The following is a 17753-nucleotide window of genomic DNA, read 5'->3' on the forward strand; positions in this document are numbered from 1 at the left end:
TCCACGGGTAAGCGCGTTTTTCAATTGAAGTAATGTTTATTCAGAGTAGCTAAATTCTAGCAGTTTTCATTGGTTTTCAAAGCCATTTTGCACGAGTATATTCATAATTCAAAAGTATGCCTATGTGACCCATAACAAATTCTGACATCCACTGAAAAATGCTAGAATCCAAAATCCAATAAAAATTCTGGACTTCAGCGATAAAAACAGCATAATAGCTCTCTTTTAAATAAAATTCGATTCAATGGTCAAAACAACTTTATCGTCAGATTCATTATATAACAAAAAATTAATTGTTAAAACGTATGCATCATATAAAAAGCCTCTGACACATATAAAGGGTGTGTCTCTGGAACTTTCGTGCACTGTTGCAAGGCTGAGACTGCCGTCGTGATGAACTAGATCGAACTGCTTGTTTTCATACGTTTCACGCATAGAAGTACAAATTGAGATCTCAACTTGGCATGTAAACCGCAGTAATGTTTTTTTTTCAGTTAAGCTTTCAAGCTTACAATGTGAACAAGTTTTGAACAAACTTCTTTGAAGTTTGAACAGATTTTTAATAATATCTTTGAAGTTACAGCTGCTGTTTCATTTAAAGATATGTTACACCTGTGGACAAAATTAAATGCAAATTCAGTTTTTTTTCTCTAAAACGCTTTTTTTTCAATATCTGTTTTAGACAACATTTACTTCGATTTTCAGCAAAAGTTTACATCGACCAGAAAAACTACCCTTAGATCCACCAGCGGATTTAGGAGGGGGGACGCCTTTCCCTTCAGGAATTCGACCCCCTGCCGACCCAAAGGTTCCCCTTTGTACTATTTTGAGATATCCATTTTTGGCTGGCTGACTGACCTTAAAAAATTTCAGGAGGCGCCTTCGGCTTCAATCTATGCTAATTTTGAGAGGGGAGCGCGCGCCGAAAAAACGCAATTTTTTGGTAGAAATTTTCCAAAAAGTGCCTAAAAACACCTTTTTTGGCCTGTTTTGTGAAAAATTTACCTACGGCGCAGAAAATTTGGTCAAAATGGGTGGGTTCTTCATAGTAATTTAGGACAGCTCGAAATATCCTAGGTCCTGCCCTGCTCAGATCTACCCTCCATGAAACTATCAGTATTTGGTTTCAAAGGCTTACCAGTTTTTTTTTCGTGTCTGAAAAGGCCAGTTTGCACCAACTGCACTAAGTTTTGCATGGGAGCGAACTCTTTTGCAATGTTTGTGAATTGTTTAGTATGACAACTATATTAAACTCAACTGTTTCTTAAAATTTCACTCGTTTTGAACAAACCATTAAGATGGTGAAAACTGGCATTTTCAGACAAAAACAATATTTTTAAGTCTTTGAAAACTAAGTTTTCTTCATAGAGCGTAGCTCTGATCATTTGCACTGGGTATATCCAAGATGTTGTTGGATTTCCCATTGTATGTTGGCCAAAATAATTCTTGAAAACACGGATTTTAGAAAAAAAAACTTGAAATTTTCCTTAATTTTTGTCCACTAGTGTAGTTTTGTGAATTTATAATTATTCAACGACTACATTAGGCAAGCCTTATTTGATTGTACTTCCATTTAAAACTTCGATGGTCTTTAAATGGGTTAGTATTTATCCACGGCTCAAAATTACACTCAAGTTACTTTTGTTTCAGCCAATTATTGACTCTATTAAGTGATGAACAAACCAAAAACTTATTCAAGTTCCACTCCGCCGAGAAAGGAAGAGGTTAACTCTGTCAGCCAAAGTGAACTCTTGCTGAGATTCTCAGAAAGTAAGCGGAATGCTACTTATGATTCATTAACTGCTCACAAATTTTGGACTCACGGAAACCCAAAATCGTCAATTTTGGGCGGCGGATTCCCTAGTGCAGCGAATATAGCGCCTAATATCCAGGAGTTCTCTCACAGCACCTTGGAAAGCTCAATAGCGTTAAGTTTGAAGAGTTTTATGCCATCAAAATACAACGAATCTTCTCAACACTGGAAAAACCGAATTGAAGAAAAGAGAAAACAGTTTTTCGAGGGCAAAAAAGACGTAGACCAAGAAAACTTCGAACAAAATTGTTCTGAATATCAGGATTACCATAGCTCCCAGGAAACAATTGTCGACACTTCACACTCTGATGAATCTCTACTTAGATTTGGGGCCTCGGATATCAATGAACACGAACCACGTGACCAACACAACAGAAAGCATGAAACTTTGAACCCAAGATACGCTGAAGTGTTCAATAGTAACCATACAAGCGTCAACTATTATGCAGGTAAGCTCAAACTCTAATCGGTATTCCGAGAAGATTTATTAGAAAAAACTTAGGTGCGTGTGATTATAATTATTACTCAATAAAAAAAATCACGGTGTTTGTGTATCGTTTATCAATGCTTATACGTTATAAATAACATAGAAGCCAACGCTCCTCCCTTAAGATTTCGACACCCTCGCAATCCAAATTGCTCCTTTCAGCTGTCAATAATGACGTCCAATTTTTGACGATCAACCATAACCTTTTCAAATGAGATAAAATATATTTCACTTAGGAGCGGCTCAAAAAAATTGTGGATTTTTATAGACTGAACAATTTACTTTCCGTGCTTTTCAAAAAACACAACCGAGATCCCATTTATAATTTTTCTACAAGATTTGGTTTTTTAGATTTTTAGGTTTTGACCTTCAAGCAGTTTTTTTGGTGATCAGATGGTTTCGATGTGCATTTTTATGCAAACAACAAAATAAATTTTTTCACAAAACCCAGGTGTCTGGTAATTAAAACAACATTCAATAAAACGACAACAGTTTTTTCAAGACTCAAGAATTTCCGTTCTCCCTAAAAAGGTTTCAATTAAATGAAATATAAAGTTTCAGATTTGTTTGAAGGTTACATTGGGTTTTTGCACGGTAAGATTGGGTTCTTAGAAAATCAATTTAGGATATTCAAGCCTTGCAAAAATTTGAAAACTTTATTTTGAACTGAAACCCGGTATAAAAAGTATAAAAAAATTTTACTTGATTTTTCCAAAAATTGCAAAATTTTCTCAAAAAATACCATTATGATGAAACAAAAAAACAGTTTAGGATGTTTCAAACTTTGTAGTAGCTCGAATTGTTTTTTTTCGAACGGAAACCACCTAAAATTAGGAAAACTTTAATTGATTTTTCTAAAAATTTCAAAGTTGTTGTCAAAAAAATAATACCAACTTGAAATTATTGCGGACTTAGCGAAGTGAATTTTAAAAAAAACAATACAAAATATACATACCGAAGTGTTCAGCAAATACAAGGACATTCAATAAGATGGCAAATTTTTTCAGGACCCAAGAAATCATATTTTTTCTCCTGAAATAGTTTCAATTGCACCAAACTTTTAAATTTTAAGACTTAGAAATCATGCATGGAAGCTTAGATTGTGTTTCTTGAAAATCAAGCTAAGATACCTCGAATTTTTTAGTAGCTAGATAATTTCCTTTTTAAACTGAAACCACGTAAAAAATTTCCACAAATTTTTGTTGATTCTTCTAAAAACTGCAATTTTTTTGTAAAGATTATCCAAATTATCCAAAATTAAATAAGTAAACAAGTATGAATCAAAAATCATCTGAACGTTCTTGAAACTCGCCCCCTCACCATTCAAGGAATCTACTTAACGTTTATATTTTTTGGCTTTTTGAAATTAAATCACATGAAATAAAGCGGAAGATTGAAATTTGTATAACAAACTTCTAAAGCTTATAACACGTTCTTTTTAATCATATTTTTATCTACAACATTGCGGGTTGAATTCAGCCCTAATCACGCTACATCCCGCACTAAAATGTTGATCACAATTTTATTTTTTTATCGATTGAAAATTTTAAAGTGTTTTGTTTCTGAAACTCGAATCTGAAATAGACTTTTCGAATCTGAGAAAAACCTTAAGAACACTGTTTATTATGATCTGAGATTTTATCTGAAATAAATAATTCTTAAAACTTGCAAAAGTTTTTTTCAAATTTCATACTTTATGCATATACTATTTGATATTTTCAGCTCTTCGCTTTGCTATGCAATGCTCATTTTTTTCAAAGCTCTGCATTATTCAATTAACATGAGGTGACTTAGAAGTATCAAAAATTTCCGAATACTTACACATGCATTTTTCTTCAGAATACTTCTATTCCACCTATTTTAAAACTTTGTACAAAAATCATTAAAAAACCTGTCAAAACCTTGATTTTTATGCACTCCTGTCCATTCCAGTTTCACTTCTGGCTAATTTTTCCAGAAAATCAGCCAGATGCAGATTACGACTCAACAAAAGCTCGCAAACGTATAACAGACGCAAAATCATGCCCACAAACAGATTCGACACCGCAGAGAAAGGAAGTGGCCAACTCTGTCAGCCAAAGTGACCTCTCGCTAAAGTTCTCAGAAAAAAAGCGGAATGCAACTTTTGACTCATTAACAGCTCACGAAAAGTCCAAATCATCATACTTGGGAGGAGGGTTCACTAATGCAGCAAATTTAGCGCCCGATTTCAAGGATTTTTCCAACAGTAGCTCGGAAAGTTCGATCGCGTTAAGCGTAAACAGTTTTAAGCCATCAAAAAACAGCGGCTCTTCTCAACACTGGAAAACCAAAATCGAAAAAAAGAGAAGACAGTTTTTCGAGGGTAAAGTAGACGTGGACCAAGAAGGCCTCAAAAAGTACTGTTCTGAATATGAGGATGACGAGAACTTCCAGGAAACACTTGTAAACACTTTACACTTTGACGAACCTCCTCTTGGACTTTTAGACTCGGATTTCAATGGAGAAGAACCACGTGGACAAAGAAGCAGGAGGCGTGGAACATTCGAGCCAAGATGCGTTGAAGTGATCAAAAACAACAATACAAAAACACAGCCTAATGAAGGTAAGGGCGTTATTTAACAGATATTCCAAGAATACGTGTTACAAAAGATTATGATGACTATATCATCATCATTACTATAAAATGTATCACAAAACGTAAAGATTTTTGCTTATCGGTCTACTATTGCTTACTCATAGAAATTAACATAAGTTTTTTACACAAACGGACTTAAGGAACAGGACGCGGACGCTCCCCTTCCATGAACTTGACAATCTTGCAATGCTTGCAACGAGTTTGGATCAAGTAAGCAAAGTCGCTTCAATCATTCTTCCTATATCTTGTTTTGTTGTAGGCAAATTGAACTCGTTATTTAAAATTTAAATTTTAGCCCATTTTCTCCAAACCGCATTAAGAATGACAAAAATCAATGAAAAAATGGACAATCGTAAAGTATAACAAGGATAGCCGGTTACTGTGCAAGTAGCGCAGAAGGTTCTGACCATAGTTTTAAAAAACACACAATTTTTTTCTTTCAAATTCGTGTGATAAAAAAGTCCGGACAAAAATGTTTAAATTAGGCATATTCGTTAGTCACAGCAAAACAGGGGACAACCTGAGAACAGTTTCTGAAGAAAAAGTTACTAGAAAAACACAAAAAAAAATCATTGAAAAAATTCAATTTTTTTTGAAGAATTTTTTTGAGTTTTTGGAAACTACTTATTCTTGAGTAAAACTAAAGTTAAGCATAGATTAGCTGTTATAAACGACCTAAATTAAGAATGTACTCGATCGAACTTAGACAAATAGTCAAAAAGGTTTAAACCGGTTTTTTCTAGTCACCGGAAAGAAAAATTTGGAAACCTTTTAAATATCGTTCGAATCAGGTCTGAAAGGGCTTAGATATAATATTACTCGACCCATTCCGATGATTAATTGTAATACTTGATTTTGCTTGAAAAACAAAAAGAAAAAAGAAAAAAGTAAAACACATCCTAATACAAGGTTTCTCCACATTTTCAAATTTTCGGAACAAAAATAGTGAAAAATGTTCAGTTAAATCCAAATGTTTCCATATTTTTGAGCCGTTTGGGAAAATGAGGGTTCTGAAGCAACAAAAACTAACTGAGGTTCAAAAAAATTTTTTTTTCACAGAATATTGTTTAGTTTCGCTTCCGTTTTACAAGATACCTGAATAGTTCCTTCAGCTGATCTTTTGTACATTCAAACTTCGTGCTCATCTTCAAAAACAGTATGAATTGCATTTGATTTGTCTCAGTATAATTAATTCCGCAGCGGCAACTAATTCTGTAACGTCTTATGCCATCACAGTTTTACAAAAATGTTCATACAATCATTACGAGGAATAGGCGCACTGTTTGATGTGTGTAGGTCTTCTGAAAACAGAAGCAAGTCTTTAAACACGTTAAATTTTTGTCGCAACGATCAAGGAAAACGAAACAACAAATTAAGATCAAAGAAAATGTCCTTATTGCGGAATCCGCACACATTTTACAAGATACACAGTTTTGCCTCGGGCTGATTTTTGTTAGCGGAAGTAATGTTCATTGCACACCTCCGTACAAATCCAGATAAAAAAAATCATATGAAAATAGCATGAATCACATTTTTTAATTGTTTGACTCGTATGAGTACCAATTTTTTTAAATCAATTGTATGAGTAGCTTGTGTTTGTAAACGGACCACTATGACTAGCATTTTTTGTAAAAGAAAAGTATTTAATATTCGAAGACTCATTTCAAAAGTTTTAGTTTTTCATTGATTCTTTTCCAATCGTCTGTTGGTTATGTTTTTGGAAATCGGTTGACGACATTATGACAGGTCGCTTCAAGAAGGGATGCTGACTTAAATTACTAAATCCAGTATTGCATTAAAAATCATCCTATACTAAAAATACACTTAATTTGTATCGAAAAACTTGAATTCATTTCTCTCCAAATTACAAATTGTTACTATTTTTCCACTAGCTCTGAAATATTATAATAGCAATAATTTGGCCGTATATGTGTTTGTATTTACGAAAATGACAAAATTGTCTAATTGAATTGTGGTTTTTATGTCCTCTCATTTTATTTATCTAACACCTCATCTAGTGTAATTATACAAACATTTCCTGCAAAGAAAATCTTCAAAGTCCAATTTTTTTTGGTAATTTTTAGAATTTTTTAGATGACTTGATTGAATCACGTAGTTATTGTTGAACGACGTGTTTTTTTGTTTAACTGGGAATAGAATGAAAAATTTGCAGCTCGACAGTAAAAAACCGTAATAAAAATTGCAAAATTAGGTTTCAAAAACTACATATAGTTAAGGTCTTAATTAATTTGAATAAGTAATGGATCAATTGAGCAATTTTTGATACCAAATATTCCTATCAAACCGGAATTTAATGATCAATTGAGTTATTTCCTCCCCACCTTCCCCAAGATAAGAACAGCAAAACACGACAAAAAGCTTTATTGACTGATTGATGACTTTTTTTAGTTAACGAGAGAAAACTCAAAAAAAAAAATCCGAAATTTCTTTTAAAATTATTTTTTGATGTTTGTCTGGATTATCATTGCCTAGAGGAAAACAAGGTAGTGAAGACACATAATCGTGTTGATTATGAGCATTTTTTGTTTTAATTTTTAAGTGCAACTTTGTGCACGCTCAATTTTACATTTCCGCTGATTGTGCACGCTCAGTTTTAAATTTCCGTGGTTTGATTTTTGATTTTTTTTCTATCCAGCTTACTTTTTTTGCTTACAAAAAAGCAAGCTCTTTTGTCTATTACCAAAAATAAAATTCATAAAAACGCAAATGATTTCTACGCGGGGAGCAGTGGTGAAGTGGTTACGTCTCCACCTCTCAATCGAAAGGTCGGATGTTCGAGGCCCACCATGATCCGTGCTCGTTGCTTGAGGCTGAGGCAACATTACCCAGCCCAGAAAAATAACAAAAAAAAGCATGTAGTTCTTAAGCAGGGGCACAACAGCGGTTCGCCGTGATGAGCTGTACAGCTCGTATGTTGGTCCTATCCCTCGTGGATAAAAATCATCTACTTTAAAAAACAAACTCAACTTTCTGAAGTTGTGGCGGAATATGAAAGTTACTTATTCAAAAAGCGTTTTTTTTTTGAATTCGAAAGTATAGAAAATTCTCAGAAAGAAGTCAGTTTTTTTGTTTGCTTGCGTTATCTGACATTTTCCCGAATGTCGTTTGTCGATGTTATTCACTGATGAGAGAGCCGTTATAGTCTCTACTGGCGCCTTTGGTTTGAAATCTGTTTTCTCAAAATAAAAGCAGGTGAAATCAAATGAAAGACTAAATTGGATATTTTCTCCCTGATCAGAACTAATTACACATTATTTTTCTAACACATCTTGATCCTCAGCCTCACAATTTGAATTCGGCTTTAAACTATTTACATGGTGATTTATCAAATTCATTCATTTGTATCTCTAAAAATCACAAACAAAATATAGGTATTGTTTACATTTGAACATATCACTTTAAAGCTATAAATTTGGCAACGCCAAAGCAAAAATAAGCAGAGGGACAGAAAAAAGCTTTGATTGCTGCGCGTGAAATGTTTATAAGAGCATTCAGATACTCAAGCAAGCAAGGTATCTGCGCGCTGAGTCTGTGAATGCTCACATAACATTTCACGCACTACAACTTAATTATAAATTTCTAATTGTCTCTTCAGTTTTATTTTTATCTACGTCAGATTTTTAGCATTCAAGTGATATCTTCAACTGTGATCAACATCAATTGACTGGTACTAGTTAAGTTAAAAAACTAATCAAAAACAAGGTAATACAAGCTAAAATTTACCGGAAGACATAATTATATCCAGACCCACACTCTGTAGAAAAAAAAGTAAATCGATTATATTACAATTATAAAGTTACTTTTATTGAAACCATGATTAATTATAAGCGCCAAAATTAGATGTTTAAACGATTTTTAATCCATTATAATGATGATGATTTTAGTGGCACTATAATAAATTATAATCAATTTTAATTGATAATAATTTTTCCGAAAATCTCCTATAATCTTTTTAATAGCTTATAATCCTTTTCTCTGTCAAAATATTATCACACAAGAAAAATCAATTCTAAGGGATTATAGTTTAGCTATTTTGTCAAAAACGAAATCTCTAAAATGATGAAAATAACTTGTCACACTTTGGTCATCTGAACACAAAGTTTCACCACGAAACAAATATTTCGTAGAGATCCCACCATATTAGTTGATAAGTTCCCGCGGTAGGTGATAAATAACTGTTTGGAATAAATAATAAAACGTGCAGATAATAATAAATGAATGTGCTGATATTTTGGTGGTTAAGAAATTTTAACAACAATCGAGTTGAAAAACTAATTTCAAAAATGGTATAAATTTGAATTGAATTGAATACTGGTAAAACAATTTTCCCATTTCCACACAAACTAATTTCTACGAAAAGCTTAAGTAATCGTATATGCAAAAATGGATTATAATCTATTATAATTGATTATAATGGACTTTTTGTGCAAACTATATGATTTAGAAATTGGGATAAAAATAGGCGATTATAATCAATTATAATTTATTATAATCAACTATAATCAATTATACTTGTATTGAACAATATATGGATAAATAATCGATTAAATATGATTAAATGTATTATAATTGAATAGAATTCAATTTCAATTTCATAATCGATTTTTAATTGAATAATAAGACTGGTACTAAAATACTATAATTGATTATTAACGCATGAAACTGGATGCGGGGAGCACTATCCTCTATGCACCTTAAAAATGATAAACAAAAATCAGTAAATAAGCTGACTAAATCTATGCAACTACGTTCTGAAACAGTGCCAGAATTATTAAACTTGCACTGTCAGACTTTTCGAAAAATCTGAAATCAACTCTAATCCTAAAACCAAGTCCATAGAGCATCATCTACACGGTTTTCTCTGATAATTTGTAATTGTTTGAAAATATCCACTGTTTTTATAGTTTTTACTGCAGCAGTAGTAATTGTGCAAACATCTGTTCTTTGTTTTTATTGTTTTCAAATTTTGACAAAACACTTGAATTATATTAAGTTCCCAGATAAACAGTTGCAAATAAAAACTTGTACCATTCCGACATCTCGAGAACACGACGAGTACCAAGTTTTGCAATTTTTAGTCGAACGTAATTTATGGGGTCGACTAAAAACGTTCCACGTTTTTGGTCCGATAATTGAAAACCAAAAACTTTTGATGTAATTGACAAAATCGGGTGTTTTTGGATATTGCACATTCAATCTGCGGACTAACGGACATGACATGTAATCTGCAAAGCTAAGTTGGGTTTCGTTATGAAGTCAAATTGCCAAAACAAAATTTTTTTGACAAAGTGACAAATTATTTTGACAATTTTTTTTTGAAAACTGTGGTTTTTTGTATAATATAATAGTAACCAAGAGACTGAACTTTTCTATATAAGGCTTGGGTTTAATGAAATTAGCAAGCATAAAAAACTGTCTCCAAAAAAATGGGGAAGACATCGAACCAATCCAGTTTCATAATCGAAAACTAATATTTTGAGCTTAAACGGTTTATTAAATTTCTTAAAAATGTTTTTGTGCTGAAGGTTTTTTTTAGTTTTAATAGATAGAAGTAATGAATCATCGTTTTTCCGCTCAAAAATGCCCAAAAAATGAGAGTTTTTTTACTCATTCACGGTTGAAATATTTGTATACATTTGCTCTTGTGGACGAGGGTTCGTGCAAAAATTTCGATTGCATAACAATGAGTCCGTTTTTTGAAACTCGATTAAAAAGTTTTGGGTGCAAAAAATTGCGACTCCCACTGAGTTGTTGAGATCTGGCAAGAAGTTTTTGCCCGTTGTTGCTTTTTTGCCAAATTGAATGAAAGAAAACTGAGCTAATATTTGTCCAAATAAGCGGCAAAATTGGCTTCTGTATCGATTTATCGACCGGCAATTTTTGTGGAAGTCGGACGGTAGAAACATCTACATCCAGTTTTCGAAAACCCGATTATTAAGTCTTCTCAATTCTCGGCATGGGTGTTTTCTAAAGTTTTTTCAGTTCTCGGCATGGGTTTTTTCTCAAGTTAGCAAACAATTGTTGCCTAAAACTTTCTTCTGCTAACGAGTTTAAGACTGGGTCGTGGTTGCGTGCGGTACTATAGTTTTCAGATAAGTTTTTTTTATTTGTAGTCAGTCGAAGTTTTTTATGTTTTTCAAAGCATAATTAAAAAAATAGAAATTTTTCTTTTTGGTGTTTGTTTGAATTTATAACCATCAATAATTAAATATGTTCTCCATCTGTGTTTAGATGGGACAATTTCGAAAAGCCTCATTTCATTAGGTTTTTTTGCTGTTTTCCAATTGACTAATTTTTTTTTCAATTTGCGCTATTTTTTTTCATTTTTGTTTTCTGAATTCTGATTGGCTGGATTAAATCAACTTTCCTTTCGCGGTCATTTGAGTTTGAGTTTCATTTCTAATCTGGTTATGTATGGTAATAGGCACGGGAATCGGCCTATTAGCATGTGTGCCGATTAGCATGCCCTTGTAAAAGAATGCAGTTTGAAGATTCACTTTTTCACCTTTTGTTTACTCAATTGTGCAATTTTTATAGAATGAACTTAGCTGATTTTTTTAGGCTAAAATTAATTTTTTAATTCCCTCAAGTGGTTTTGCGGTTCTGCTTGAAAATATAGGCTAATTTGTTCTTCATCTGAATGCGCACCCAATCAAAACAATTATCGCATGCTAATAGGCACACATGCTAATCGCTACACCCCCAATAGGCACACATGCTAATAAGCCGGTCCCCGATTAGAATGGGGAAGGGGTATGGAATTTTATTGTGTTCTAGAGAGTTGTTACACATTTCTCACTGAACTAATGGGTTTTTAGCAAAGTGCCTGCACAATATGCGATTGAGGGTTGGAAAAAAATGAATAGATCCAAATAGCCAGGTATACTTAGAGGACCATTAAATCATTAGACACAATAAATTAGATCTACTTTTGTGAACAAACCATCATGAGACATTTAAGAGGCGGGTTTTAAGTAAAAATAAACAAAATGAGGTGCTAGGGATTTTAGCAGACCGGTTTTTTTTAGCAGACCGGTTTTTTTTAGCAGACTCCAAAATTGACCAATCAGAAAGCTTCATTATTCATTCAGATAAAAAGGCTCAAAAGTGCAGATTTTTAAATTTTATCAAGTCACAACATATTTATCAAAGCTAATTAACAAAAATCAACGGAAGTAACAAGTTTCACATAAAATGAGTCCAACAAACTGAGTTTTTCATTAAGTTTTTGACATATCAGGGCTATACCGTCCCAATACTCGAATTCTGATAAATTTCCATCGAGGTGAAAGCTCTTAAGCCTCAAAATTTCCAATGCAGTTTCTCAATTCCTCATATTAAGATCATTCATCCACGAAGGATGGGACCAACATACGAGCTGTACAGCTCATATGATAAAGTTTTCAAAAATTTCCAAAAATTTGATCGAAAAGTGCCCACAGTTTTTTTCCAGCCTGAATTCCATCCCTAGCAAACATTCGCTGTTCTAATATTGACAGCTCGATCGCAAACGTTTCACATTTGCATTGGAATTGGTCCCAAAATCCAAAAATCCAAAGATATTCAAAAATTTTCCCCAAATTTTCGTTTTCGTTGATTTCTTCTTGAACTTCTTCTTGATAAATTGCTAGCATCATAGTGAGTTCGCCGGTTCACAAGGACGGCAAATTGAAAATTTTTTGGAAAATAATTGAATTTTTTGATCGTTCACATAAAAAGTGTATAATTCAAATTTCTGAATTTTTCGCAAAATTCACTGGGAATAGTGAAACCAACAACCAGAATGTTGCGAGACAAAGAAAAGTTTTTGAATAGCTGTTATAACATCCGTCTCGCAGTCTGTTTTAGTCAGTCCCGAAGTGTTTTTTAATCATGATCTTAGTTAGTCGTTTTCACAAAAGCGTTTTATTTTAGTTCAGTTATTTTGAAGAGTTACTCACCCTTGAGTACCTCTTATTAAAAATTGAAGTGTGATCACAAAGCGTGGGTGTAGCGCGGTGGGTTAGGCCGGCTATAAGCATGCTCAGGGCGTCCTTCTCTGGTGGGTTAGGCTAGGAGTGGGAGTATGATTGCATGCTGTTTCTTTGAGAGGTCCTATTATGTGATAACATTTTGTGTTGGTTTTTTTCTGGTCTTTCTTATGTTACTTTGGTTGTGTCCTTTTTTCAAAAATCAAATTGTTTTTGGTTTGGGTTTGTCTTGCGACTTTTTTGTGTTTTATTATTCCTTTCTTAGACTTTATAATAGTCTTCAAAAGAATAAGTTATCCAGTTTTAAACTGGGTTAATCCGGTTTTTGCAGTTCTTGCGTTTTTTGGCGCAAAATTTCAAAAAAAATTTTTAGTAATTTTTTCCTCGGATTTTTTGCAAACTAAGGCCCAAACAAGTAGAATTTTTCACTCTTTCGACCCAAATATGGTGTAAATTTATATACATGTTTTTAAGGAATTAAAATGAAAAAACTGACGAGAAAACTATTAGGACAAACTTTTAGCAGATCAATCGTTTATCTAAAGAGTGAAAAATTATTCTTTCGGCAAAGAAAATTGACTCATAGTTGATTGACCGCCGTAAAAAGACGGTCATTATTGGATCAAGCTTCACGTCATATAAAAAGACATTTATCTCATCATTTGTCAAGAAAGCTGTTGACTTCGAAAACAGAGTTATCTAAATTAGAAGCAAAAACAGCTTTACGTGCACATTAACTTTCAAGCCGAATGAAAGCGCAGTGGAGTGAGCTGTCGCTACTTGCCAATACCTCGTTTGAAATTAGTGTTCTGATTTGCTAATTATTTGAGCCTGCTATAAGATCGGTCTGCTATAAACCTGTCTGCTAAAATACCTAGCACCACTGGTGTTCTATAAGATTTTTGTTTTTTTCATACTTCTTTTATTTTTAATTTTTCAGAAACGCAACTTAATGACGCTCGCTTGCCTTGAGTAATTTTTGCTTGTTATTGCAAACCAGATCAAATCTCATTTCTGTTAACGCAACTAAGTATAATGAATAATAACCAATTATAATTAACTGATCACTGAGACAAAGTATAGTTGTTTATAATCGATTACGGATATAAAATTGAAACCAAGAAACTGATTGGTGCTAGGGATTTTAGCAGAACGGTTTTTTAGCAGACCGGTTTTTTAGCAGACTCAGAACAATTATAAAGTGTGATAGCTATTTTCAAACGCGGCATTGGCGATTAGCGACCGCTTGCTTGCCTGCGCTTCCATTCGTCACAAGTGTTATAGTGCGCATAAATCTTTGTCATGCCGCTAATTTAGACTGCTGCGTTTTTGACAAATCGTGAGACAATTGTCTTAATTGGGGGAAGTTTGACTCAAGACCAAGCGTCTTTTTGAGTCTGTCAGTCAACCATGCCCCCTTAATTACGTTGGTCTGCTAAACGGTTCATTTTCACTTTTTACGCTAAAAGATTAGTCTGGTAACCGATCGGTCCCCATATTGCCATTTAAACCGCTTTTTTGAAAAACTAAGATCTCCGCGCTGAAGTAGACTATTTTGTCAGTATAATTCTTTATATTTGATTTGTTTGAAACTAAACAACCCATTACAATCAATCTAAACCGTATTTTCTAGTTTTAAAACTTTAAAAGAGGGGAATTGCTATTGGTTGCGCGTTAGGGGTAATTAAGGGCGACTGGCGATTGCCAGGAACTTAAAAAGGGTAGAAAATATAAAATCTAAATTGAAAAGTAGAGATTATAAAATATACGCAGCATCTGAATTAAACATAAAATGAAATAATTTTTACAGAAACTTTCAAGTTCTATCGAAGGATTTTCTATCAAGATAGATATTGACAACAAAATGACAATATAATCGATTATGATCGGTGAGCGCTCGTTGCGGTTTGAAGCTCTGTATTATATCACACTGAAGATATCACTAAAAAATAATTCAAGAACAATAGTCATAATCCATCATATAAAACTCTGCATTCGAAATATTCCTAACGTAGACCGAGTTGCCTTCTGATAGGAACTCAGTCGTCCTCGATTATAACCTCGAAAAACTAGTATCTTGTTAGAGATCTAATGACATTATTAAAAAAAGAGAGAAGGACTTAGGATACATCACTGGCTGAGCCTCAGCAGTGGCAAGAATCTTTTTGGTCGAAATTAGATAACATGACGTACAGACAATGTTTAGATCAGAAACTAACCTTTGAGATAACCAATAGACTATGTCAAAAAACTTGAAATTAATAAGCAAAATAAAATTCGACCTTAAAATTTTTTTTGAGTTAATACAATCCAAGCGAATAAGGTTCAAGTGCCAAAAGCAAATTGAAGTTGAACCTTTTTCGGGAAACCAGAACAACACCTGGAATAAATGGTATGTGGCTTTGATCAAAAATTCCTCTTCTCAGATCAAACCCAAAACTCGTATACGTTTATCCAGCTATGTCAACGTTCTTTATAAAATTTATCAACCAAATTTAACTAAACTCATTCTTTGTGCAAAAAACTCCCTTTTGTCTTCACAAAACAACAATTAAAGTTATTTGAAAGAGTGTAATGTTTATTTTTTTGAATTTTTCCTGCTCTAGTCTAAATATTCATTTAAATCCTATTTTTTCTCCGTTTTCAATTTGATCTAGATTCATATTTACCTTTTTAAAGATTATCAAGCCTTGCTTGGACCTCCTAACTTTCCTAAACTTGAATTCAATCATCCCGTAATTTTGTGTCTTTGAATAGAAATAAACAGTGCCAAATTACTTGTAAAAATCAACTCATTTGACACTCGGATCCTAACTGAGCCAACAAAAAACAAACCTCTTAGAATTAGTGAGTGTAGAAAACACAGTCTAACAATCTACATACTCGCGCTCTGAGTCAAAATTAAACACCTCTTAACCTAAAAGCTCTTTAAAGCCTAAATGTAAACCCCTATACATATTTTAAGAATTTTTTTAAGAGTTTAATAGTTTGCAATAGCTATTCAATTATTTAATTTTCACACTCTGTCATGTTTTGGACCACGTAGATGATAAAATAAAGCTAAAAGTCGCAAATTGCGAGAACCAAAAGCTTACGGAATGGAGAAAATCTAACTCAAATTGTTAAAATCTCAATTAATCGAAATGAAAGCTATGTCTGCAGCTAACATCGGAATAAAAACAACCAAGTTCATTTTTATAGCCCCCAAGCAAAATGAGAGTACCATAATTTTTGCGTTTTTAGACTGGGGGAGGGGCTTAACTGAGAATCAGTCAAAACTTCACTTAAACACTAAAACCTGGCCTTAAAAGCGCCCGAATTTCAGCCCTAGCTCTTGGTCGGATCTTGATTTTAAAATTGCAATTGGTTTGTTTTGTAGTCGTCAAAATAACTTCAGAAATTCTGAGAAGGATACAAATTCCAACCACTGTCTTAGACTACTTTCAAATTTCATTTATGATTAAGATCTCCTAGATCTACTTAATCTTCTTAGAAATACAACAACCTAATGCCAGAAACAATAAAGTGCCAGACGTTGCCCAAACAATAATAGTTTATGACTTCGTAAATTGCTTCAACCGTTTCCAAGGAGCTTGAATCTTAGAATAACCAGCAGATAATCCAATTCAACATACATTTATATTTTCCATGTGTGTCTCTTATTAGCTACCTTTGAATTTTGTTCATTCCTTCTTATACCAGATTTTCAAAATGTTTTCAGGCCAGGTAAAATTCAATTCAATTACAAGCGCTATTGAAGAGAAGTTTCCGTCGTCTCGCACCCTTCCTCGACAAAACAAGTCGTCAAAACAACTTCCAAAACCAAAACATGAGTCTTTCGTTGAGCCGAGCAACGCTCGGAGACTCTCCGATGACTCGACTCAATCAGCTCGAAGTGGCGAAATACAAATTCGCTCTCAAAATTTGGGGATGAAAAATAACAGTGGTTATGCCAACGCCTTGCCGAATTACGAATCTAATCGGGGCCAAAATGCAGTCGGGATGTCGACCTTCCGCGGAATAACTCCGAAAAGCATCTCGCGATTCAACAGCAACTGGACGGTTGATTCATTTAACTGCAGCACCTCAACTCTGAATCATTCGCCAAATGGTGCCAAGGAGAACTCCATTGCAGATAGTGGAATATCTTGCAATAATTCGGACCAACCTAGTCCGGTGCGACGAACCCTACAAAATCTCCGAGCAGCTTGGACACCATTGCACAGTAGCTCCAGCGGTCCAGTCTTGTCGTCGAAGTCAGAATCATTCACGTATAAACACCCTGATAGCGCACACAGTGTATATATATCAAATTATACTTCAGAAAACAACGGCTATGCAACAAGCGGCAACTCTCGAAATGCTAATCCAAGAAGCAACTCCATGGTTAGCCGTTTCAGGACCAAGAACCCGGTAGATTCAGCTGGAACCTCGCCAGGTTATGCAACAGAAGGAGGTTACGTAACACCTGTTGCGTCAAGAAATTACATGAGAAGCAACGACGTGATTGATGCTGCTGCCGTAATCAGCGATGACATAATAGATGGCGGTAACGGAAGTAGTGAATTGATCGATGAAGATGATCTGCTGGAGTTCATTATGGCGGAGGCCGAGACGAAGGCGGTCAACTCAATCCGAAGAAAGTCAACTGGCCGACAAAGTTTCCAATCCGCCATGATGCTACTGGATTTGAACAGCTATGGTCAAGAAATGAATTCTGGACCATTTGAAGAAAAATACGCAGATGTGAGTAAAAAATATTTTATTTTATGCCGTCCTAAATTGCAAAATCAGCTTTCTTTTCGATAAGCTCGGTAATTATTAACCCATTTTTGCAGCTTCCTT

At 33.9% G+C, this 17753-nt stretch overlaps 1 protein-coding gene across 1 annotated transcript in view; it reads left to right on the forward strand.

Annotated features, from left to right (window-relative positions):
- LOC134854389 (uncharacterized) overlaps positions 1–17753 on the forward strand; it is a gene marked incomplete in the record, with an annotated part of 50628 nt that overhangs the window by 6892 nt on the left and 25983 nt on the right. Inside the window, 3 exon segments of the mRNA XM_063870618.1 lie at positions 1651–2262; positions 4258–4884; positions 16630–17654. Of these exon segments, the coding sequence (XP_063726688.1) occupies positions 1674–2262; positions 4258–4884; positions 16630–17654 (2241 nt within the window).

The sequence above is a fragment of the Symsagittifera roscoffensis genome, chromosome 9 (genome assembly GCF_963678635.1).
Source record: "Symsagittifera roscoffensis chromosome 9, txSymRosc1.1, whole genome shotgun sequence".
Taxonomy (NCBI): Eukaryota; Metazoa; Xenacoelomorpha; order Acoela; family Convolutidae; genus Symsagittifera; species Symsagittifera roscoffensis.